The sequence below is a fragment of the Trachinotus anak genome, unplaced genomic scaffold (assembly GCF_046630095.1).
Source record: "Trachinotus anak isolate AG129_WGS33_773 ecotype Australia unplaced genomic scaffold, CSIRO_AGI_Tana_v1 ptg000010l, whole genome shotgun sequence".
NCBI classification, from domain to species: domain Eukaryota; kingdom Metazoa; phylum Chordata; class Actinopteri; order Carangiformes; family Carangidae; genus Trachinotus; species Trachinotus anak.
In genome coordinates this window covers 23131586-23158678 of record NW_027273861.1, presented here as the reverse complement: position 1 = coordinate 23158678, position 27093 = coordinate 23131586, and the positions used below count along the sequence as shown (strand labels likewise).

General features: G+C 40.0%; 1 protein-coding gene across 6 annotated transcripts in view; it reads right to left on the bottom strand.

Annotated features, from left to right (window-relative positions):
* Nucleotides 1–26787, bottom strand: part of csnk1g2b (casein kinase 1, gamma 2b) — a 34350-nt gene extending 7563 nt beyond the window's left edge. The window contains exons 1-5 of one of the 6 annotated variants that reach the window (XM_071486274.1): nucleotides 26615–26787; nucleotides 22698–23511; nucleotides 8699–8768; nucleotides 1018–1166; nucleotides 334–568 (exon numbers count right to left, since the gene is read on the bottom strand). In XM_071486274.1, the coding sequence (XP_071342375.1) occupies nucleotides 334–568; nucleotides 1018–1166; nucleotides 8699–8768; nucleotides 22698–22925 (682 nt within the window). In that variant the 5' untranslated portion in view covers nucleotides 22926–23511; nucleotides 26615–26787. The other 5 variants (XM_071486271.1, XM_071486276.1, XM_071486275.1 and 2 more) reach the window with 5 other exon arrangements.
* Between the last annotated feature and the right edge of the window lie 306 nt (nucleotides 26788–27093).

Here is a 27093-nt window from a genome sequence, read left to right as displayed (position 1 = left end):
CTCCACACACTTGGAAGGGAAAAAAGTAAATAGCGAAATCACCACAACATGCTGACTGTTCTGTTCACGGCACATGGTTGGGCGCCCCAGCCATAGACAGCAAAGTGAATAAAGAGGAGATGCTCCACAATACCCTAGCAATGAAGCTAACCCCCAAGACTGCCCACCTCAAACACCTTAGCTGCAGTAACATCCAATGTTTAAAAAAATGACTAAATTTGGTTTATGGTATTTGTTTACAATGCTGTGTACATGGTGGTGATGTATTTGTACATGGAACAGAATATCTTGTTTGTCTATGCAAATTTAAAGGGCTTCCTGCAACTTTCTTACCCTTTCCCAGGTGCGTGTTAATGCTCATGTAGCGTGCCGTCCCAGTCAGACTCTTGTGCTCCCTGTAGGGGATGTGTTTTTTGGTCTCGGGGTCTATGTACTCTTTGGCCAGACCAAAGTCAATGATGTGGATCGTGTGCTGCCGCTTGCTTCCTGGCCGCCCAACCAGGAAGTTCTCTGGCTTCACATCTCTGTATATCAGACTCTTGGTGTGGACATACTCCATCCGTGTTATCTAGACGAGCAATAAACACATCAAGATTAGGCTGGGAATTTCAATCACTGAGTTATGAAGCAGTTTTCGAAGAGGGGATAAAAAAATAAGATTAATCAGCAAGATTTTATCTGAGGTCAGACTAAAGACAGGCACTTTAAATAAACATGATAGATTTATTACATTATTAGTTTCAGTTGAAAATATTTTGATGACTTCTAAATTCTGGCATTTACTCAAAACTACAGTAGAGTGAAGTCTGCAAGAAACTGCTGGGAAGCATATTAACTATTATAAGCTATTGCTGTTCTTTGGTTTGTGCGTTTGCTAATTTTCATGTGAACCTCCAATACAGTCCTCCCAACACAGGAAATGTATTCAAGGTTGCACAACATTTTCCGTTAGGCTTAGAATCTCAAATGCTAGCTTATCTAAATGTAAGGTCGATTTCACTCTGTTCCAGGCCTTACCAGCTGTATGGCTATCATGAGGACGGTCTTGAGGGAGAAGGTGCGGTCACAGAGGTCAAACAGGTCCTCTAGACTGGGTCCGAGCAGCTCCAGCACCATGGCATTGTATTTCCCACAAGGACCAAAGTAGTACACCTGAGGGATTCCCTCTGCAGAGACACACAAACAAAAACTGTTAGTGTTAGCTTGTGAAATATACATACAATTATAGATACAATAACTGTAACGCACACTTTTATTCCACTTGCCTTACAGTGAGTTTGGGTTTTATGTGTATAAAAAAAGCTACCCTTTGAAACTTTAGCATCAGAAACCAATAAGTCACAGTTCCTCTTGGGGTCACTCGTTATGCAAACAAGGCTTATAAAGGTTCATAAAAATGTAAACTCACTAATACTTGTGATATACTTCCTATTTAAAAACCTATGTTGACTCAAGTGTACATTGCATAAGTGTTTTTATTGTTGTGCCATGAATAAACTCCTGTGGTCATTCATACTTTATGATGAAAAAATGTGGTCACTGCAGTGTTTCTCAACTTTCTGCAGAAGCTCCTTTTTCTTCTGTGTCAATCCTGCATCACACGAACCAAACACAATCACCATTCTGTAACTCACTTTAAACTTTCAAGTATTAAGACATGGTACAACAGTAATGTAATACTTGCTGCAAAAACACCACAAGTCATGTGAAAGGTGGCTGAACTGAATCATCGCCCTGATTTGTTGATAAGAAATGCAGTGTGGGAGGAGACTCTTTGCTCACACGGCAGCAGCTATGACGATTTACATTTTAGTTAGCGTCCCTCAACGAGTTTGTCAGAAACCGGCATGGGTGTGTGTTTGACTTCTGAAGAATGTGAATGGATCAACCCAGCAGTATGTACTATCCTCAGAAAGACAGGTGACAAATGAAAGGGGGAAAACCAACATAACCAACATCTCTAGAACAGCTTAAAAGTGACTTGGATTGATTCTACATGTCTCTGGATGGAACACCATTGTTCCAAAAGATATTCCTTTATTTGGTGGTGAAGAGCACTGTCTAGCACATTGGTCCAAAATCTCCCACAGGTGCAGTCTGGTGACTGCAAAGGCTATAGCATATGAATGAATATATAATATATCCATCTACATATTATATTATAAAATAGGCCTCAGCAGTTCATTGTGTTGTGAGAAAGCTGAGAAACCAGCATCATATTTCAAAAACTTCTGGATAATAGGCAACATATTACTGGAAAAAAGAGAGAGAAAAAAAAAAAGTCATGCTACGTAGACACAAAAGTAAGACTCATTTATCTGGCATTTTTGTCAGCCCTCCCCTATTGAAATTTCAGAGGTATTGGATGTGTTTGTCTGAGCTTGCATTCACGTCAGCTCCACTGACAGAAGATTTGTAGCCTATAACTTCTGACAACATCAAAACAAAAATGGACAACCTTCTGGCTCAGTCCCCAGGCTCACAGAGTTCTGGGTCAGACTGTCCTAAGTTGGTTCTCTCACTAGGCAGCCATCCTGCGACCTTTGAACCATTCTGTGCTGCCAAAGGCGTAGTTATCTACAAGCCTGCCATATCCCTGAAACCCCGCGAACCACAAGATACCACATCAGTGCTGCTATGCCTGCTGTGGTAGCAGCACTGATGTGGTGTGTGAGCTGAGAGAAAAAGACAGACAGAATGAGTCTGAGAGATTAAAATACAAATTACAAAAAGGAAGAGAGACTGAGAGAATGAGGGAGTACTTTTACACTGGCACGCAAGATAAATAAACAGATGTGAAATAGAGATAAATGAGTGTGAGAATAGACATAGCTCCGCTTGGTTTGTGCGTGTATGTCATCTGCTAACCAGCGGGTTTAGAGTTTATAGTCGGATTTACCTGATCTCCCCTCAATGTCAGTCCAACAGACATAAAACACACTGAGAAGACACACTGCGCATGTATGCTCACAAACACACCTGTCTGCACTTTAGTGTCTAGAATTTTCCTGGTAATGTTGCCCATGACAGATGAGGCAGTGACAAGAGATCACTGGAGGCTGACTCATCAAAGCTTGGCCCAAATCTAGAGGGCATTCAAAGCATAGTCATCACAAAAGGAAAGCACAGTGTGTTTTATAATCTTCTGCTGGTGGATGTGAGATTGGTGCTTACACCAGCCGTAAGCACCAATCTGGAAATGTCTGGTGAGAAAAAAATGTTCAGAGCACTTTTTGGTGCAATTTCTGTGATTTCTTTAATACATACTTGCCTGTGACATAACTTGCCAGCAACAGCTGTGCAAGATAGGATTTGGGAGAATTTCTCAAATTGTAACTAACTCAACCGTGAAAAAACAAAAAGGAAAATTATTCTCAAATGCAACACAATTGTGAGCACTTCAAAAGTAGCAGACTGATGAAGCTCAGACCTTTTATGCTATGTTCTTTCCAAAGGCTAAAGGACAAGCAAACCATTTCAGCAGATGGAAACCATTTCAGCAGATGGATTCTCTACATGAAATAATAATAAGATAAGAAAACAATAAGAAAACTCAATCACCTCTGTTAGCTAGTATTAGATATATTTTCCTATTACATAAAGTTCGATCAAAAAATACATCTTATAGTGTGGGGTTAAGCACAGCGGGAAACACTCTGCCTTTCACTGCAAGCCAACGTAAGTGGAGCTCTGACCCCCGCTGTCTTGACAATTTGAGACAATCCAACCTATTGTATCTGCAGTCGGGCCCTCTCAGGCCACACAGTATAAGAGGGAAGGCTGCATCATGGCAGCTGAAGACAATGTTGCCCTACAATGAAATGTCAGAGTTAAGGGCCAGAGAGGAGAGGGCTAGAAAAGAGAGGAGATGGCCGGAGAGAAGAGGAGAGGGAATGCATATTAAAGATTTAGATTATAGAGTGGAGTGCACTGAGAAGAGGAGGAGAAGAAGGAGCGACTTCCATTAGGCCCAGTGCTATGGAGATGTTCTAACAAGGCTGAAATGTGATCAGTGTTCAGGCTTGGCCAGACGGAGCCTGGAGCTACAAATGCAACTGTAGCTCATAAACACAACAATCCCACAAGACGCCACAGGGTTGTATGCTCATCAGGAAAAATAACACAGCAATACTTTTGGTCTTATTCAGTTGATTAATAATACTACATAATATTTGGAGCTTTTAACCTCTGTAGCTCCACTTTGCAAGAATTCACTCAAGTAAGGCTGCACAATTAATCACAATATGGCCAAGTGCAATATCCAAAATGCGGGAGCTGCAATTTCTTTATAATAGTAAAATGTGTCAAAACACTGTTGTGCATCGTTAAGACCATAAGTGTTGTGGTGCTACAGATATGCCCCCACCTATAAATGATATTCTCCAGACGTAAGGGAACATGCTTGTTTGGTACAAGCCCCAACAAAAATCACATCATCATTTTTAAAAATTTGAAATCAGAAATCACATCACAACTGCAATATCTGCCAAAAATAATCACAATATGCCCTACAGCCCTACACTCAAGCAAGGATTTGTCTGAATTTAGAAAAACTAGGGCAGTTGTTCTACTTTAAATGACTCTACACGGCACAATCTTCATTCATGCATGTGTATAAACCAGTAGGAAGTAGGCTAAATTAAGTTATTTAGCCCCGTCTGTTTGTCTTTAAGACTAATCATGAGAAAATTGCTGTCATTCCTCATCATGCAGTGTAATGGTTAATGTAATGTTTCACAGTTGGCCCAATTTGCTTTATTAAAATGCATCTTTCGCAATGTGACTATTGGACATACATACACACAATGAGATGTAAATATTGAAATTATCTATTGTCCATAACGTACACCTAAAATTAAGTCAAGCCACCACTAAAAACATATTGCTACATCATAGTAAAATGAGTCAATTTCAGAAATGTTATTATACAGCAAATATCATTATAATACATTTATATTACTTCCTTTTCTGTTATTTGTTGCCATGATGCAGATGTGTGGTGTGGCTTCTGATGGCACCTCAATTTTAGAGTTCAATCTATCCTAGGATAATCCTACAAAACAGCAGTAAAGACTGATTTGCATGAAATAAAAAGATCAACATAGATCCTATGTCACTGGCACAACATATCATGCCATCAACAGCCTCATGAATATTCACAGGCACGCTCATACCCATTACTGAAAAATATTCAAGAGGAAACCTCATTTTGTATATGACATTAATTACTCAAACATCTATGCTTCATGTATCCATGATTGCATGAGCTAAGTCAGCCCATGAAATACCATTAGTTGGTCCATGAATACTGGAGGATGTATCTGAAGCTATTCCCCTGACAGAGTGGCAGGGTAAGATTCACTTTGCTCTCCCCAGCACATTTTACTAATTCTAAGTACTGGTGTAGTACTGCTATAACTACCAAGAGCAACTGAAATGTCAGGTCTATTGCCAAGTTTTACAATAATTTAGAGAGTGGGAGGGAGTATTCCCAACAGCTGGGATGTGTTCAGGACAAGAGAATTAACAGTGTGCAGATAAGCTCCTCCTGGGCGTTAAGCGCTGAGTAGTCCACGCTCTGACATATTTGAGGCTCCTGGGTTATGCAGGACTAACAGGGTCACATGTCCCCATTTAGCCAAGTTCACAACATAAGTAGATTTAATCTACTGCCTTGATTCCACCCATGTTGGACAGTCAAGTGAGCTTTCCTGTCATATCATCATGTAGTGGCCACTGGCCAGACATCAGTTGGAAACAAGGCCTCTCTGCTCAGTTGTGCATATAATACACTCTAGTTCATTATATTTAAAAAACAGAAAGTGGTTTCTTCCTGGCTCGTTCAATGAATATCTACAACCTTTATATCTGACTGACTTGGGCTGAACCCATTTTCAATTATTTTGCTTTTTAAGATTTTAAGTGCATTATTTTGGATTCAAAATTCTAACTCCTATTGAAAAACCATGAGCAGTGAAATGCTAAAACATAGATGGAACAGCATTAATTGTGTCCTTTACTCTATGTGTACATCACGCCACCCGTTTCATCCCAACTAAACAAGTCTTAAGGGAAATGTAATGACTGTGATACAGGATGTGCACAGTTATTTATTACTATTACTACTTATTTATTCTATGGATTCACAGCACAGTATGTTAGATATCATAGTACCATACAGATTTTCCCTTCTGTAAATACATGCAGCCCATGGATTCCTTGCATGATTCAGTCAAATGAGGGGTCTGATCTTGAATATGCCATTCTGTATATTCAAACTGTTCTCCAAAGTAGAATGCGCCTCCCTAACCATGGTAGTGATGAAATCCAGAACAAGTTAGGTGACTCCTTTCAATCTTGTAGATCACTGTTGAGTCACAGTATACATCTGTAAATGCAACAATCAAAACTGAAATTATCTAAAGAACTGTATAATAAAATATACATTTTTCAGTGTGTGTGTTTAGAAACACTAGTGGCATCACATTAGTTTGCTCTATTATCCTGCCTGTGTATACTGCCTGTCTCTAGTTCTGTGTAAGGGCTTAACAAAATATTATGTACAGTCCAACCCTCAGACCTTGGTCAATATGTGTAAAGCTAAAAGCCAGCAGTGGTCTCAATGAAAAGGGGATGGTGATGATATATTTAATACACTGGAGGAAACAGCCAAAGGCAGAGAGAGACAAGCCTGGACTGGTGGAATCCTCTGCTATAATCAAGAGAAATGGCACAGGAGATGACAATTACAGTAACAGTTGTGTTTATGTATGTGCGGGCATGCATTGTTTGAGATCAGCTCTCAGATCAGACAGACCAGATTAAAACAAGTATAGCCGTAAAGAAGAAAAAGAAAGAAGCCACACCCTGTTAGCAATCCATGTTAGAGAGTTTCCCTGCACTCTCTGCAGGCAGCACAGTCAGGGAGGCAGGGGATACTGTGGCTAAGGAAGCTATCCAAGTAGACACGCCATAACGGCCCAACTGCTTGTAGAGGGCCATCTATAAATAGTCAAGGACTGCCCTAATGCTTTACCTCCTTATCAACAGAGGAGGGCTTTTGCTCTGGCACAAGGAGCCAAGAAGTTGGCATGTGTCGCTAAATTAGACCACGACAGACACACTTGTCAGACGGGGGGAAGATCACTGCAACAAGACGACCAGGCCACTTCCAACAGTTTCAGAATAACAAACTCAAATATATGTGCAGGCATATGCACAGATATATTTACCATATGAGTTCTCAGATCTATGATGTTTATACAGTCATCATCATACAGATTGATGTAATTATACCATATTATCCAATGATAATTATACTTGACACCTGGATTTACTTGACTATAAAAGGACTGGGATGAGGGATAAAAGAATAACTGACTGGCACATCTGGGTGGGGAAGATGACACAGAGATTTTGTCTGTACCTTTTGACCTTGTTGGTTACATTTGCAAATGAATCTGAATTAATGATTAAGCATGTAAGCTTAATCATAAGCACACATACGCACCGACACACACTTCCATAAAAACATGACAGGTGAGCCTTTCCAAACAGCCAGCCAGCCAGGAAGCGGTGTGAAACAAATCAAGTCCCAGTTCCTCCCAATAATCTGACTCTGCCACCTCCCTCATCCTCTGTAACTAGCTGACCGGCCAGACCAGATGAAAGAGCCGCTGCCCTGGAGCCACAGCTATGCATCACAGTGCATTAACATGTTCTGAGCTGTGCTATGGGAAAGTAAAGACTCAGGGTACAGTGGAGGTGGTTTTAGAAAAGAGGAAGCAGGCTCCCACGTTCGCTTAAACTAACAAATGTGGATGGGATGGAAGCCCTTGCGGTTGTTTTCATTTGTCTGTTTACCTGATGTTACATTTCCACACTTATGCAAACACATTTGAAAATGCGTCCTCTCCTCTCCATTTTAGCTTCTTGTCCACACTGTGCTGGCAATTCTCACATACAAAACTGTTCTTTTCCTGAATAAATATTGTAAATCTAAACAAAAGAGGTCTCACACTGCAGTGCGGAGAGGAAGTCTATCAAAATGACTACAATCTGTGCCAACTTGCTGACTCCAGAAGAAGGTAAACAATTATATATGTACTAATACAACATGGAAAACCTAACTGACCAAACGCTGTAGAGCAACTCAATTCCAGTCCTGACATAATGGTTAAATTAGGTATTCACTCAATTCCAGTAGGATAGGATGACATTTGTTGCAATTGAGTATGAAATCCTCGATGTAAACGAATTATCTCACATAAGCTAAATATAAGTGTCTTGACAGAAAAACAAATTAGCACCTGTTTCTATACTGCCATTATTTCTTTACAACCAGAATCAACACTCTCGTACCTGAACCAGTCACACTCTCAAAACTGTAACCTGCTCAGTCTTCCACAAGCTCTGAAATAGATTAACCCTAAGACAATTTAACTGAATAAAACTCATATCAGAATCATTGTGATAATGTCGCCTCCTTTAACATCTCCATCGAAACTACAATGACCTGAAAACATGTGAGTGGAAGCCATTTTCACATGTAGACAGTGTTATGACATTTATCCAACTTAGGGTGGAAATGATCATCTGTGTCTCCGGCCCAGTCTACTGTAAAAAGGCCCATTCACATTCAACTCATTACGTTGCAGTTTATCAGGGACTAATATTTTATAGCTGTCATCTCTCTTACCTGAATTTCCCAACTGTTTGTAAAATCTATACTCCAAATGGAGCTGTGGTGCCCTGGACTTAATAGGTTCCTGAAAGAGAAGAGAGAAAAAGAAAGCAAAAGGAGAGTGTTAAATATTACATAACACACAAACCCAACAATGCACAACGTCAACATTCTTTACAGGATTTCTGCAGGGTTCATCGAGTTAAATTCAAGACATAAAAATGATCATGTAATAAAACAAGCACACCAACCACAGAACGAAAAATATCCCTGCTGGCTTTCATTGATATTGTTTATACTTTTCATGCACTATTAAGTGTTTAAATTTTTGCATAAGGTCTGCAACCTTATTTTTTTGTCTGCAACCATTTTTGATAAAATCACATACTTAACATTTTATAACGAACATTAATGGCAGGCTTGAAGACTGGTGTCTTTCTAAGACCTACCGATACCCCACTTTATCTACAGTGACACATTGGTCGTTTGGTTTAGTTAACCCTGCCAGGAAAATTACTGTTAATGAGGAAAACAACACGTGGTGTACTTGTTACAAGAAAAGCTTATTTGAAGTCGTTTTGAAACGTCAATATTGCATAGCCTTCACACACTGAATGGAAATTATAGACTCATTACAACACCACAAGTGCACAAATGACTGTGTTAAGAGTCTTACAGTATGGGAACAATGTAGTTTATGAATGACAGCTTTGCATACGCATCACCATGATTACCCCGGCCGGCAATCAACTTAAATACCTAAGGTACAAGGTTTTGCTTATTTTAATGCCTAATAGAACTTTAATGAAGTCCCAGGTCAGACTTGTGGGATGTGAGAGGATAAAGAGCAGTTCCAGCTGGTGAACAGCAGGCTTTAGTGATGACACGGCTGATAATCAACCCACCAGGACATATTGTTCATTATATCGCCAGCTTCAGCTTTACAACCTAAAATGTAATCTGATTAGCCCGACTCTCATGATGACAAGGGCATTATAGACAAACGTGAAGAGGAGAGAACAAACACACACCCCACTTAATTCCTTTCCTTAATCTTCAATAGCTGTGCCATAGCCTTTGCTAAAACCCTTCTCCGCAATGTCAACATGCAGTCCCCTTTTTACACACTGCCAACCAATACTGGCTTTACATTAGTAAGATGTTATGAAATAGCCAAAGATAGGATTTACCTCTGTTGTAAGTGAGTAAAATGTAAATGTTAGTGATGTTCGCCTTCAAGTAAAATAATCTTTTCAACCAAAAATGCCAAACATTAGTTGGTTCTCAAATTCTTTGCATTTGATGTTTTGCTTTATCACCCACACACAGCCCTGTTTATGAAAGATACAGAGAGTGAAGCTAGCCCTCTGTGTATTAAGCTTGCTACTCTACATACAAAAATATGAAAATGCCTAAAACTTTACTTAGCCGAGCAACTTCTCAAGAGGTGCTTTAAGTGAGATTTAATCTTAAAAGTTGTATCCCATGTGCATCTAATTCCAAAGCACTTCTATTTCAAATTACATAAAGTGAAAGCTGAAAGGCTGTTAAGCTCCCACATTCACTCCATTAGGCCTTTACCAGGATCATTTTCTCTTCTGGTGCCCTGCTTGTATGTAGGAGTGCTGAGTATGAGCCATGTTCAACAGTGAGGAACCTTCCACCTTTTTATGATGACCATTCTCAGTTCAATACATGTTCTATGGTTTTAGGTCAGAGTATAAGTAGTTATAAGAGTTATAAGTAAGTTTACTTAACTAACTACAAGTATAAGCATAATGTCTCATTTCCTCAGGACCTGACAGTCAGCTCTAGGAGTCCTGGTTGTTCCAGACCTCTTTCATTTAAGAATATAGAGGCCACTGCGCTCTTGGGAACCTTCAATGAAGCAGAATGTTTTTGTAGCCTTCCCCAGATCAATACCTCAACACAAGCCTGTCTCTGAGCCCTGCAGGTGGTTCCTTTGACTCCTTTCATGGCTTGGTTCTTGCTGATATGAATTGTCATCTGTGAGACCTTATAAGACAGGTGTGTGCCTTTCCAAATTATGTCCAATCAACTGACTTTACCACAGGTGGATTCCAATCAGGGTGTAGAATCATCCCAAAGATGATTAAGAGAAATGGGAGGCAACTGAGCTAAATTTCAAGTGTTATAGCAACAGGTCTGAATACTTGAGTTTTTCCTTTTTAACAAAATTTTAAATTCTTACATTTCGTTTTTGCTTTGTCATTATGAGATATTCAGTGTAGATTGGCAAGGAAAAGAAATGAACTGAAGGTTGCAACAAAACAAAATGTGACAAATTTATTGGGGCCTGAATATTTTCCAAATGCAGTATAGCTCCTGATTTTAAGAAGTGGTCTTAATTTTAAAAAATTTAAAAAAAAAAAAGGTTCCTCAGGCAATTTCTACAAGACAAAAGGGGACTAATTCATCAAAAATTACTGAGTCAATCACGAAAGAACTAAAGTCTCAACATCTCTTTTTTTCCTCCATCTGGTCAGTGGTGTTCAGTTTTATATAACCAGCTGCTATATTCTGACTGCGTGATCCACTCTGGATTCTGGCCACCACATATTTCTGTTATACTCTGTTTATTTGCTGCAATGTGTTAATCCACTGTTAATCTACCATCTCAACACTGTAACACAACATATTATAAATATGTTTTCATATGAAAACATTGGTAGGCCTTTTGCAGAGAAATCATTTGCGGAAATGTTAACAGTACCAGTATTATTTTACCAAAAGTAAAAAATGTAAATATGTATCAAATGAGTTTATCAAAAAGTAGTTTAAATACATGCACGCTTTTATATACATGGTTTTCTACAAAACAATGGGAGAACAGAAACATTTTCCTGTTCCCACACGATGCAAGTGTGGAAAACATTCCCACCAAACTGATGATCTCACATACGCAGTACAAACATGTTTTCCTGCAATGTACGGAAAAATCACTTCAGCATCACGCTGCCACATGATGCCAACAAGGGAGACTGCCAGAGAAGTAAGAAGCTACTGTGGATGCGAGGAGGTAGAAATCGAGAGTGGAGGAGCGGAGGCAATAAAGAGGAGGAGAAGTCAGTGGGAGGAAGACACGTGACTGGTCTAAGAGGCGGAGTGGGGAGCTGCTGCAGCATCATCCACCTCCCACATGAACATGGACAACAAGCACGTCTCACACAACTCAGGACATGCCAGGGAGGAGAGGGAAAGAAAACATAAAATATATAAATAATGAGTCAAAGCAGATGGCACCAACCCGCAGGACCCTTTAAAACAGCTTACAATAGGAAACAGAGGCTTATGGCAGCTTTACGTACTTAAGAGTCAACTCTATTCCCAGCAGATGGGCTAAGCTATGGCTGTGTAAATGACCAGGGCCAAGCTGCAAACGTCTGATGTAACATCTTTGCATATGACAAGGATTTTTCTCAGCTCCTGCACATATCAGATATTTTTTGATCTGCTCTCTGGGCTGGCATGTTCAGAATTAGAGCCCTCCCCTGACGTAGCACGGCTGCCCCTGCAGGAGCGCTATGCTACAAGGGGAATAGTATTTATCTGGAGTAAACTATACCCTTGCTTTTGTCTACAGATCATGAATAACTCTGTTGCTTTCTCTATGAAGACAGCAGTGCAACATTTCCTGTACAAAATGCAAGTCAAACAGATTTTAGCTTTTTCTAGATTCCTATCAATACACGCCCCTGACATAACCAGTCACTTCGCAAAATTAAAAAGGCTTTAATAATCTCATGATTCAACCATAACCTCAACTTGTTTCTAATACTCAACTGGAAGGGAAGTTGTGGTCATCCTATGTGGTGTCATGTAGAGAGCAGCTTATAGCCAAGTGTGCTGGCTTGTGTCCAGGACAGCTGACCCACAGGCCAGAAGAGCCCTTCCCTGTCTGACCTGCTGCTACAGTAACCTCTCCACCTCAGCTGTTCCACACTGCAGCCCTCTTTGCCTTTCTGTGTATGTCGATTCAATGCATCTGAAACCAAACTGTCCTTGTGTGGTGGATGTCTGCATGAGACCCGCGACAAGAAATGTTATGAACGTAGGAGAAGTTTAAATTCCAGCCTCGTGGGAACCCATTTTCAATACCACAATAATATTCCCCAACAAAGGTTACAGCTGCTGTATTCTGGTGGAATGATGCCGTTTCTCTTGCTTATTCAGTGCAGGGACCTCAATGAACCTTTAACAGACACCACCACGACACCACCTACTAGTACTGGAAGAAACAACCAATACATGTATTCTGTTGCAATAAAGGCAACTTCCCAGAGTCCAACAGTCTGACAAAGCTGAAGAGTCAAAAGCCCAAGGACATTCTGTTTACAATTAGATCTGACAAGGAAAATCAACCAATACTCTCATTTGGGAGCTTTGAATGACAGAATGTTTGGCATTTTTTCCCTATTTTTGTTTTAAAGAAATGATTTAGATTATTAATCAATGATCAAATCAGTCGCAGATTGTTTTTCCTTTCAATCAACTAATCAGTTAATTAGATCTTTGCCACTTTACATGTTACTATTTGTGTGTTAAAAAGGCCCAGACCCTATGTAATCTGTTACATGTCAGTCATCCAATTTTTAGTATCATTTCATACTTCATCAAATGACAAACAGCAAAATGCTGAGCCTCTAATTAGTGTTCTCTGCGCTTGTATACTGAGATATGTAACAAAGACTCTGTTGTTTTATGACCTGTTATTTTATCTTGTCTGCCTGCATGTTTATAATTTTGGGTTGGACTGTTGATTTGTGTTTGTGGGTCCAGTTTTTGTTTACTATGTTCACTTAGTAACTTCAACTTCTAAGATGTTTTGTTCAGTTAGTTACAGTCATTTTCAATTGCTACTCATATCCGTATTAAACTTAGAAACCCAGCCTACATGCTGTCAGAAGTGTGGTTTCTACCATCTTATCCCATATTAACTATTTTGTGCCTGTAAACAGGAAACATCATGATCAAAAATGTTGAGCCAGCTTTTGCCAGAGCACAAAGGCCAATCAGATATAACCAGTTTTACAGCCAATATTATTGGCTGGCCTCTCAATCAAATTATGATTGGACAAGAGGGGCACAGAAATCGTCATAACTGACTTATACTAGCTGCTGCTTACAGCTCACAGCTAAAAAGCTTACAGGTCTGTTGACGATAGTGCTACCAGCAAATACTGCTCTGATGAGATCAAACCCTGTCACTGGGGACGGGTGTGAGATGAAATGTTACATGCCATTTCAAGGATCCCTCTTAGAGTGAAACACTTGAAGCTTGTACAAATATGTGATTATGTCATCACGGATTAGGTGGCGGTTTCTGTATTTTAACCTGTGGTAGCCTCCATACACTTGCGGGGATGGAGCAAACCATCAGCACCACATAAAGTCCTCTTCCTGGGATTAACCAACTCTGCATATGATGTCATCTGGGCTAAATCTGATCTCCAACACAGCTGAGAAACATCAGAATTGACCTCAGTGAACTGGATGGAGTAATGACATGAAGAGGAAAAAAGAAAACTATAAATGATAGATGTAATCAGAAGAACATAAAAGGCTGGCAAAAAAAACAGACATGCAGCAACAGTAAATCACAGTCACAGTTCAAATACTTTGAGTCGCGTTTCTAATGTGGTCAAAACGTACTTTAGGAATTCAAAATGAAAGACCAACAGAAATTTCAACAAATCATGTGATAGTGTTGATGGAAACAAAGCTATGAAAAAGTTCCAAGCTCTTTTTGCCTGTGCCAAAAAAAAGAAAAACTTCACTGGGACCTTCCAGATTTAAATATCTCAACTTAGACCCTGAGAGCTTGATAAGGGCATTTTCACCATTTTCTAACATTTTCTAAAACTAAACTACAAGTACAATCAAAGAACAGGAAGCTTAAACAATATCACCAGTAATTGTTAGTCACCACCCATCAGTCAATTCAATAAATGATTACTTTATCATATTTTCTTTGGTAAATCAGCAATATTTAAAAAAAAAAATCCTCATTTCACACATTCAGTTGTGAGGTCTTACACAGGATGCCATGTTTCCATGAAATAGAAGAGACTGCCCTTTAACCCAACAAACAAGATCCTGCATTTTAAAACGGCAGGGAAAGCTGATATGATGTAGCTGAGACCACTTTCCCATTCAAGCGAATGGGAGAGTGGTCTCAGACTTTTGGAACCCTCTGTAAATAAACATCTGTGTTGTTTATTTAGAGCCAGTGTGACATTCAGCATGTGCATATGTATGCCTGTGTGTGCCATGTCCAGGGGAAGGGACCCAGCATTATGCATAAAGACCAGAATAGACCCTGACCTTTGCCTGACTCCCAGTAAACCGTTTCACCAACTGCAACTGGCAATGTGACTCATCTCATCTTAGAGAGAACAACTCAAATGTCAACATAGTGCTTCTCCACTTGGCAGACTTAACAGAGGTTTTAATGACGCTGACTGTAAGACTAAAACAAATGGAAAACACTGAAGTGCGTGTTTCTCCATTTAAGCAGCCTTTATGATCAGAGGTGTCTATGGTTGGGAGGTGGTGTTAAGGAGTGAGTGGAGTCAGAGAGCAACAGCTGGCCTGCGTCCACCACTTCTCCAGTTTCAGCTCAGATTTAACATACCCAGATGGAGCCATCAGCTGCTTCCTAAAAACCGGTGTGATAATCAGTCACTGCTTAAATCAGCCAGAATAAGAAATCAGTTGTATGTTCTGCTGACATTTTTTGGACATGACTAGAGTGGGGTAATTATGACCCCAATTCACTTCATATGCTAATTCAGAATTATGATCATGATTTAGGCCAGGTGATTAATTTCTATTGAGCTAAAAATTCGTTTCTACCTGTTAAAGGCTGTGGGAGAGGTGTGGTATAACTAAACGAGTGGAGAGATAGCATCGGGACAATTAGTGGTGTATAATGTTATCTCTTTGTCAGCACTCAAGATGGGTTCCATAGCATGCAAAATACAATGTATGGTATCATTATCAGGCCTTGGGTGGATCTAAGAGAGTTGCAATGTACTTCTAAAAATTAACAGGTTTCAAATTTCTCTGAAAATTGGACTGGCTTTTTAAAATGTGCTGAACTCAGCAGCGACAGTCAGAGGAGGGCAAAAAAAGCAACACAATGTTGCCAGTGATCGACACAGACATGGGAAGTCCCACTGACATAAACCCAAGAGCCAAGTCTCCTTTGTCATTTAACAGAGGAGTGAGGCGGGGCCCAAGTATAATGTATTGTATTGTGTACTCCTTCATTTGTTTAACTTTGAGCCTGTATCCTGTATAAATTGTTCTGTTGGGTCCTGACATAGCTTGGAGTAACGACATTGTGCTGTCACTAAATAGTAAGGCAGCAAGTTACTTCCATTGTTGAACATTATATATTAGTTTTGAAATTTAACAATTAACAGTTTGTGGTAACTGTTGAAATGCAAATTTTCACCATCAATCCACAATCTGATAGGATGAATAACGTATGAAGGAAAAGGGTCTTGAGGCAAGCAGAGATAGCTTGAGAAAAGGCCTGGCAGGTCATCATCTCCTGGTCACAGTCATAAACTGTGTTTACAACCAAATCTAGATTTGTCTAAAACTTAAAAATTGGGGTGTATGTGTACTAAGGGCTAGAAATCCAACCATTCACATGACGTGGCTGTTACACCCTCAAATCAAAGTGGAATTTCAGTATAGTCATGAGGCTTTTTCACAGCAGACATTTTGATTTGTCACAGCAGGAAAAGCACAGGTGTAATTAACACCATTAACGATGGCCTTGTTCCTTTTAAGCGTGTCAGTAAGTCATGTCTAAAAAGCCAGGAAAACAGTGGGTTCCTAGAAAAGCTTAATGGATAACAACCCATATTAATATCACTAATCACCCAAACAGAAAAATGTCTGCTGTGAAAGCTTTTTTTTTTTAATTTCAAAGCTAATATGTTAAATTAGAGTCATCAAAACAAGAAAAATATGACACTGTCCTTATTATTTCTTTTGTCCTGCACTACATATCCTGTCAAACCCAGGCAATGCAGCAAGAGATTTTAAATTTCTTATATGGTATGAAGCTACTGTAATTCTAAACACAAATCTTGCCATTTTGTCTTGCAAAGCAAACTCTCAAAATAGACCAGAGGTCAATTTGGCTTCAGCTCGTTTTAAATTACCATCATCTGATTCTGGTTTGGTTCTTTTGGCTCTAGTTTACCACCTCAATTATGGTGCTATAAAAAAAAAAACTTAAAACAGAACAGTGCCGTGTAAATTCATGACAGTGATCATAATCAGATAAAGACAAAATGTGATAAACTAGCTAAAGTTAAGCTTTAGCAATACTTGACTAAACGCTACATGCGAGTGTAACTCTTAAAAAAACATTAGTGCTTCACCATGAACCAGGATGTATAGTTAGAAGGTACAATTACACAGCACTCGCTGCTCTACAGGCACACACCCTACAACGTATTCAAAACTATTTTGTGCAGTTAGAACTTCCACTCATCCGTTTCTGCATAAAACACTGACACCAGTTTTGTTGCTACTCTGAAGTCACCAACATTTAGACTCTCCTGTGCAGGTTGTATGGCTGCCACTAAATCATCCTCAAAGCAACAATGTGTGTCTGTGTGTTGCTGCTAGCTACTGATTCATTTGAGGATTAGCTAGTTGACTGAAGGTAGGCTTTTACATGCCGTTGAAATCCAAGGATTTATTCATTCAGCCTGCCCAGTATGCTCTCTGGAGAGCCCGAGCATGGTGGGGAAGAACTTAAATCGTCAAAACGTCACTTTAATTCCAGCTAAACATGCTGATAGGGCTTTTGTGCCTTCACGCCACGAGGCACAATGGCCTCATGACGAGCTGGTTTAAGCTGCTGAGTTACACTGCAACTAGAGCTGCTTATCAAGCTTCAGTTGGAGGCAGAGAAGAGAGTTGGATGCAACACCTCAGATATCGTTCTTAGTATCACAACTGACCAGCACTGTGAGTGGTTTTCCCTCACATGAACCGTGTTTGCATCAGTGACAATACACCCTTTCCCTACATACAGTACAATTACATACCATACAGCATAGAAGTATTTTCTGGAAGCAATATACATTATATGAACTACTTAATGCCCATTTTTATCATTTTTCCACTTGGAATGATGTGGAGCCATATTTGTATTTATTTGGAGTGGGGCTTCTGGCTGTAACTGTAAGCCCAATATTCACTCCTCCTTTGCTCTGATTAATTCTTTACCAACTCCTGAGAAACACATCTGTGCTCCACTATTTTCAGTAGTTAGTTGCTAACTTTGTCCATGTATCACTCAGGGCTGAGCAGGTAATGTACAATGCATTTATCTGAGATTTTCTTTTGCTGGTAACACTTGCCTGGTGTGGCTGGAAACAATGCTGATGGCAGTAGTCAGAGTGAACACAACAGTAAATGCATGCACTGTAAAATCAAAACAATGAGTTAAAAGACACTAAAACAGTCCAGAGAGCTGAGGGAAACTGCAGAGTAGGTTCATCAGTTCTTTGTAGGTTCGTCAATAGAAGTCACATCTCTTATATTTCACATTTTTATTCAACCTGATCAGTCAGTGCAGCTTTAAAGATTTTACTGAGATTCTGGTTATTTTTGATTGTCCACCAGTTGTCATTCATATGACAAACTTAGCAAGCTAATTAGGTGAGTCTCAAACTTGCACGATGCACCCAGATAGATCATGTCCCCTACAGCCCACTCTGTCTTTTTTTTGAATAGAGAAAAAAAACCTCTTTTTGAGAGATTGGTGTTTCTTTATGTTTGTAAGCACATTTGCTCGATTGTAAATGGTAGAGGCATCAGCAGAGCACATTCACTAGTCAGACAACAATCTGACTTAAATTTTGTAGTTTGGCCAACTAATGGAATTAAACCTAATTAGCTTTGGTTGATAAAGTCCGCCAGTCGGAGCAATCAAGGTCGCAGGCTACAAATAAGAAGCCAGGACTGCCACTATATTTTTGGGTGGCTAAGAGAAATCCCTTTTTCAAGTCAGGAGTCCATCCTTGCATGAATAAACACTGTCAACATACGTGGGGGTAAAACACTGCTCTGAATGTGCATAGCTGGAACACAATGAACAGTAGGTCTATGTGTTTACTGTGTTACCTAGATGGCCACTCCAGTGTCAGCCCCCTCTCCCTGAGCTATAGGAAGGCACCGTGTTGTACAATAAGTCTCAACACTGTAACATTCACTTATTATTCTTCTCCCATGTTGGGAAAATATTATGGCCACTTGTCATTAGTCAACGTCATCACAGCAAAGAGGAGCCTCCCACTGGTTTATGACTTATTACTGATAATACCAGCTTTGCAGGTGGTATGTCTCACAGATACCTCTCATCTGTCAATGAATGACCGACTACATGAGAAGGAACTATAATGAAATACAAGCTAGTTTTAACAAAAACTTTCAACTAAAACACAGTGAACTGGTAGAAATGTCAGTGAAAATGGGATGGATGATGCGTCCAGGGCGAAAAACAATGCTGGGGTTAAGAGGGGGGTGATGACCTTGATAAAACAAAACCTTGAAGATAGTACCAGAAATTAAGAGAGAGAGAGAGAGAGAGAGAGAGAGAGAGAGAGAGAGAGAGAGAGAGAGGGTTGTTGGAACCAGAAAGTGTGTCACAATAATAATGGTATCACACAGTAATGTGCAAAAAAAAAAAAAGAGGATTAAATGGTCATTTTCTCAGTGGACAGTTATGTCACAATGCTAGGGAGTGTACTGACAGAGATGGTGGTGTCCCTTTACCCTTTAAATGAGGTTGCTGGTTGCTAGTTTCTACAGTGAGCCTAAACAGCAAGCAGACATTAAATGCTGCTGTTTCTTTAAGGCACTGGGATCTCCCCTTGGGAGTTAAGCCTGCAGTGTACTTACAGCATTAGCTATACGGTCCTGCCTCCACCACACAGGCGTTTGTCAGTGTGAGAAAGCACCCAGCTGAACCAAAGACTGAAGCACTGTGTGTCGACAAGGCCTGCTAACAAAGACGACCTTTCAGCTCTCTGCAGTTTCCCCCTTCTTTCTTGCTTTTTGCAGCAACATTCACAGCAGTTGCAGATCCACTCACAGAGGATCTAGTGCCTGCCATGCATCTATCTCTGCTATCACGTGGTGAAGCGGAGTGTCACTGGCATTCACCTTTGTCCCAGGTTCAGGCAGCCACCACCCAAGTGCTCAACTCAAGTTGGTACACAAGACACTCAGCACATAACATACCAACTCAACACCATGTATCATAAATTAGAGCCAAACGTTTACAATGTATTAAATTACAAAATAAATAGATTTAACTAGTTTTAAGTCGGATAACTAATAATGAATTGCCAAATATTACGATTATCTTTTAGTAATCCAAGTCTTTTATCGAGCAAAAAATGCAAAACATTCTCTGCTACATGCTTCATCTTGGATTCTGGGAAATTGTGATTTTTCACTATTATCTAACTTTTATAGACTCATTTTGTTATTAAACTGAAAAACAATCAGCAGACTATCGACATCATCATCAGTAGTTACAGCCCCAATATACAATTTCACAGAAAATGATCTTTGTGCACAGACTTTTTAGTCTTTAAAGGGAATTCTATCAAACTGTAAAACAAATACTATCAATGGCATGTTTCTGGCACGTCACAATACCAAAAACTATTTAAGGTTTTACACATATACAAGTGTACAGTTACCAATGAAATGACAATGGAGGAGGCACTACTCAAGCGTGTGTTGGCAGGTGGTTGTAGATAACAGGGCTGTTATTTGTTTTAGTCCATAAGCAGGAGCTCAGTAACAGCCTCTGACAAAACAGACGCCCTAATGGACAGGCAGTGACATTCACTGCGTTACCCTGGGGAGCTGTGAGACCAGGGACAGACAGAAACATGTGGACAGACAACTGTGCTAGGGTATGGGTTCGCCCTCTCCATGTCACGCCCAACAACACCAGTACACAAGTCAGAAACTACTTTAACAAGATTTGTCCAATTTGTCTGGTTCCTGTTGAAAATCAAAGTCTAAAAGAGATTATTATTGTGAACAATAAAAGGTAGCCAACTGACAAGAAAGCATGAATCGCCATTTCATTATGTCCTCATAATGAAATCCTAAATAAACCTGATTCCTAACAATCAGGTCCCACTATTAGCCAGGCCCCATCATGCTTGTTTACAGCATTAGCACACATCCTCCTCTCACCATTATACATTCAGAAAAATGGTGAGTCCAGTACGCCACAAGAGCCATGGAGCAGTGCTATGGCCCTAATGCCAGATCCAGATATAGCTGGACACCATGGGGATAAAAATACCCAAACAGATGGGAGGGTTCACAGGCAAGGGGGTGGGGGGGAGGCGGCAGCAAGCACAACTAAAGATTTTAGAGGAGAGGAGAACTGCAATTACAGCTGTTTGCTAACCTCTGCCTTCTATGTGGTTCGCAAGGCCTTCAGTGGATGCCCATTCAGAGATAATGACCTCCCTGGGATTTACAAATGTAAGGATAATCATACACAGACCAGTGTAGCTGTGGTGGAGGTGACGCCTAGCTCCCATCAGTTTTAGTATGACCACTTAACTGGAGTCTGACTTAGGTCTTGCTTGCATTGAGGCATTGTCTGAGAAAAAAAATCTGCCTTACCTTCCAGTGATCGAAGCACTACAAGGGGTAACACATTTATAGCAAAGAAAAAAGACCTGAGGTTTATGTGCAGAGGAAATGGCTGAGCAGTCATCGCTGTCGTAGAATCTAACAATCAGTAAACAAACAGGCCTTGACATTTCATGTGGTTTTTTTCACAGTCTTAGTGCTACTAAACCAGTGGCTCTGAAAAAAAAAAAAAAAAAAGCATTCATGCTGACACAAAACAAAAAGACAGTAAATTATTGATTGCTCATAAGGTCTGGTGTGAACTTATTAAAGGAAACACTTCCATGCGATTTGACATTCTTTCTACTGACTGAGGAAAATGTGAAATAGGAAGGGAGGAAGTTTAAAAAAAAAAAAAAAAAAAAAAAAAAAAAAAAATCAGCCTTTACAAAGAATATTGTTTTTCATAAAATGTTTAAGGCATCAATTTTTATGCTAGAGTACAGTAATGGAGCCTTAGCACACTTGTTTAGACCCAGTTCAATGACTGACTAGAGACTATGTCAAAATCTTGTACATGGCTGGAGCAAGTTGTATTTGCATTTTGCCTAGTGTCAGCCAGTTTCAACCATTTATCTGTTTGCTTCTCTCCTGCTCTGTTTTCACATATACAGTATTTTAATAGAGCTGATCTCCCAACAAAGCTGTTCTCATGTACATGTTTTTATGTATCTGCTGTCAGACAATGGAACAAGTATGAAGTAGGGACCGAAACGCAGCCTATTTACACTACTTATTAAGTTACAAGCCATTTTCAAACTGCTGCTCTGCACTGCCAAAATCCTGATTTCATAACCACAACACCGTCTGACAAATTCACCACACACACAAGTTAAAGACAACAGGTGTGCTGTGATTTTGGATACATTTACTTGTAAGATCATTCATAAGCACATTGTGTGTGTCTTCAGTTTGTTTTTACTTTCAAATGCTGTAAGAAGAAAATAAATGCCTGTATTTCTATGAAAACAAACATCAGTCAAGGTACAATTTGAGGTATCCAGTATAATCTGAGTTTACTCTCCTTCATGTCTCTGATAAACAAAAGCAGAGCATGTTAGACTCATTCACAGTACATAAGACCAAGCTGTTGGAAGAGGAGAGGGTGGGGGACAGTTCCTATTTACTTCCTGTGTCTGTCACTCTCAGGTCAAAGACTCAAATTATAAATAAAACTTAAAAATAAACTTTTAACATAACTTTAAATGTATGTTTAATAAACATAAGGCAAGTAGAATTCATACATGCATGAAATTTTGAGTTCATAAACCAACCTTGAAGATGCACTTACCAGTTTGATGGCCACATATTCATTAGTATAGAGATTTTTTCCCAGCCGCAGCTCTCCAAAGTTTCCGCAGCCAATTTTTTTACCCACACGGAAGTTTGGGCCAACCATAAGAACTCCAGAATTGGTCCCTGAACTCCGACCCCCATGTCCAGTCCTGCTGCCTGCTGTCTTAGACATCTTTTTACCTTCCTCTGTCTCTCCCTTGCCCCCTCTCTTGTCAAAATCCATAAGCTTGTGATACCCTGGCCTCTCCACGGTTATTCTCCAGCCATGCAAATCATAGAAACTCCAATAACAACGACAGAGGATGCTTCAGGGAGGGGGAGGGAGACGAATCTCACAGGACAGAGGAAAGGTGTTACTGCTAAAATGTGCAATGGTTCACAAGACAGTTAAATTAGTTGAAACTACAGCTGAAGTGCCCCGTGTGTCAATCAGACAGCTCTTTTTGCTGAGTGCTTCCCTTTTTCCTTTGTGTTCCTTGTTTACCAGAGGGGCTCCTTTCTTGTGTGTTTCTCCAGCTTCAGTCTCAGAGTAGCATGTCCCTGCCTGAGGAATAGGCAGGTTGTGCTAGGATGTGCCCACAGACACACATGCAATACTAGTCATAAAAAAGTACTCCAAAGCCCAGCTACTGCATCCACAAGGCCACTTGGGAACATCTCCTAGAGTGCCTCATTCCTTCTGGTCAGCCTTCAGTGACACAGTGGATAGACTCCATGTTGCAGGGGCCACAACAGATGAGGCAACCCAGAGTTCAGCGAAACCAGTGATGAGAGAGACGGGTAACAGATGGGTCTGATGTAGTGGATATCTGTAAGAGTAAAAACAGACAGAAATCAAACCATAGGTTATGATGCTGAGTTTTATATATGGAATGTACATTGCGAATCATATGTCATACTAAGCTTGTAGACTAACCTCACTTATAACTTAAATTTATAATGTGGTTTGTTTGCTGATTTAAAAAACTATAAAAACCAATCATTATATGCATCATATTTACTAATTGCAAATAGGATTACCTCTTCAGTGGCTAGCTCGTTCTCGACTTGCAATGAAATGCATTGTCAAATACTATATATGCATCATTCAGGGAAAACTTAGACCCTTTACTTGCAGATCAAATTATGTCTACTGCGGCCATTCCTTACTACAGCTGAAATGAGATCTTGCTCCAGACTGGTGCAAGGCAAATTCAATAAAGCAATCAATATGAGCAGAAATATTCCACAGTGGATCTCAGACATGGGAGAAAAGATCTCTTTTACAATTAAAACTATTTTTGAAAGCCCAAAACACAGTGCCTTACAGAGATTTTGGAGATCAAAGCTGTGACTAATATATCTAATGTTGTGAAACACTGAGATAAGTTTCAGGCTCATTCTTCAACAGTTTTGCAGTTGTGCAGTTCCTCAGTTAAAAGGAGAATTAAAGCAGTAAAAATGGATCTGCACAGGTCAGGATTAAAGACAAATACAATAGAATGTATTTCAACACTTTGGTATCTTGTCACTTTTTTTTTTACCTGAGCCATTTTTGCAACATTAAACATTTTAACAAGACTATACCATAATAGAAGCAATGCTAGACAGAAACGACATCAACCAAAACCATAATTTCAGTTTTCATTGGCTGTGTAATTTCACCATCTCTGTGCAGCTTTTGCAAACAATTACAGGCAGATGTCTGTCCAGAGCAGCTCTCCTAACTCCCCCATGTCCATGATCTAAGATGTTGGTGGTGCTCAAGAGAGCAGGTAATGCAGGAACTAGCAATGGGCAGCTACTCTTTCCTATGGAAAGGCACTTACACGGATCAATGGCTGTTGTTATGCCTCATCTCATCACAACATTTGCATCATTGGGAAGCATATTATTGGAAGTTTTGGATACAGTCTACAGACTGGCTCAGCTGTATCTGACAGACTATGAAACCACTATAGTCCTAACCAGACTAAAATACAGCATTATCTGACATCTGCTGATAATGAGTGAGCATTATTTTATGTTACATATTTATCAAAATCACTCACACATATAATGCCACTGTGACTCCAAACTGTTCTACACAGGTGTATTCTGCATACAATGGAAGAGATGACATTTCCTTGAGAAGATAAAATTACAGTAGATACTTGGGCCTGAGACAATCTGATGGGTATGTGTGAGTAAATAAACAACAGCACAGCCCACAAAAATCCCCTGAACATTAAACATGTCTGTATTCTGACTACTGCAGTCAGCACACCTGAGAAAAGAGCACATTTAGAAGAGAGGTATGCAGTCAATCATTACACTGTCATGTCTTCCTTGTAGTATAACAATACTGTGCTAAGAGTCGAGCCTTCTTGTTCACAAGATTAAAAGTAGAGCGAAGGTAGGCAAAAGCTATTACAGCCTGTTCACATCAACAACTGAAATGCCCAAGTACACTATGCCAACACCTTATTTTCTCAAGGTGAGCCAAGAAAAAAAATACACTCAAAATAAATTCCAACACAATCATATCTTTAAGAAACAATGTGCCTAAACACCGACAAAGATCTAAGTAAGTTATTGTCTCGGGTAACTTGTTATATGCCATATGTCTAAACTGTCTCATTTCAGGAAGTTGTGTATTGTTTTCGCGTCAGCTGTTTGGTATAACTACCAAGCTGTTAAAAACACACAAGTGAGTAGCTATATAATCCAAGCCCTGGAGTAGCTTTTACAGACATAGGGACAAGAAAATTACGAATAACCTCTCGTAAAGACTCAATTTTTAGGCTGACAGTGGCTCTAACGACAGCTTGCTACAATTATCGTCTGTAAGGCAAGCTAGCACTAACACGACGCAACGTTCAAATGTGAATCCAACTACAAACAGAGATCTTCCAGTTGATGTTAAACAGCAGTACCGTGAACAGATTGCCAAATTTTACTCACCTGTGGTGCAAAAATACCTGCCTTTTTAAGCTTGTGTAAATGATAGCTAATAGCTAACTGGCTACCGAGTAGTGGCTGGCAGCTGTCATTTAGCGTCAGTTTCGGTTGATCCTAAGTAGCAGCTTTATGTTAGCACCAAGTTTGTTTTCCCATACGAGACGAAGAAGGGAAAATAAAATCTTACAAGCAAATCCCGTCGATATATGTGATCATACAACCCAACGGTAACGTTAGACTAGCTGGTTCGGCGGACAAGGCCAAATACTCTCAAGCTACCACTGGCGTTAGTTAGCAAGCTCAAGTCAGCTTGATATCGTTCAATCGTAGCCAATTCGTTTGGGTTAAACAGTTTTTTTGTGTTATATACATGGAGTATTGATGGTTAATTAATCTAAAGTCGAGGTTTTACCTTCACGTTTAAGCCAAGTCGACATGTCTCGTAGCTAACCTGACTAGCACCTACCAAAAACACCGCTCCTTTCGGCCCAACGTCTGATATAAAACCGATGTGACGTTAACCACTCTGCTAACGACACAAACCAACTAACTGCTAGTGAACTAATGTTAATGCAAACAGAACAAGTCGAAGCAGGACAGGGTATAAAATATTCATTGATTGACATCCCCTATGCTAGCTGGTTAGTTAGTAAATGCTTAATAACAACGTCCCTTGCGACGTTGTTACCAATGCTATCTACTGGAGTAACGTTGTAATAAAATGGTTATTCGTTTCACCTAAAAGTTTCGTTTTTCACTTCAGATTCCAGCTATATTCATTAACCTGATCACTGCTGGGCAACTCCTTAATCCTAACCAACCGCCTGCTCAGCAACAGCAGCCGGGGATCTCTTACCGCTTAGCTCGGTAGCTAGCCACTTAGCAAGCTAGCACACGAAACAGTGGCGAAAGCGTTAGTATACGGCGAGACGGTATCTTGAAGAAAACAGCAGCAGCCGACTGAATTTCTATCGCCAAAGGAAAGTGTGTTACCTTTAAGCCTTAGCTATCGAAACGCAGTCGAAGACATTGTTTTACGTTCGTGGGTGTCTTTCTCATTCCGTTTCTCTGTCCTCAAGTTGCTATGATTTCGCTGTTGTCTCTTTAAGCCTCCCGATGCCAGGACAGCGTCACTGCGCTGCGCTGGAAAACTGACGCAGCTGCTTTGGTGAATACAGCGAAACAGTTAGGCGTGCGTAGTTCTCTGAGTACCTGCTCCGGACTGAGCCATCTGCCTGAAAAATGTGCACATTTCACACGAGTGAAGTTAAGATAGTGTGAACATATTTAGACATCTACAACCCCGTGAGTGTGTGCAACGCAATTCTGTTCAAAATAGGAATTTATTGACTTAAATACCAGGGTCTCCTTAAAGATAGATTATATTCATCATATTTTGACAATGTTTTTTTTTTTTTTTTTTTTTTGCAATGCTGCAAATGCTGTGTGTTGTCATAGGTTTTGCAGCTGAA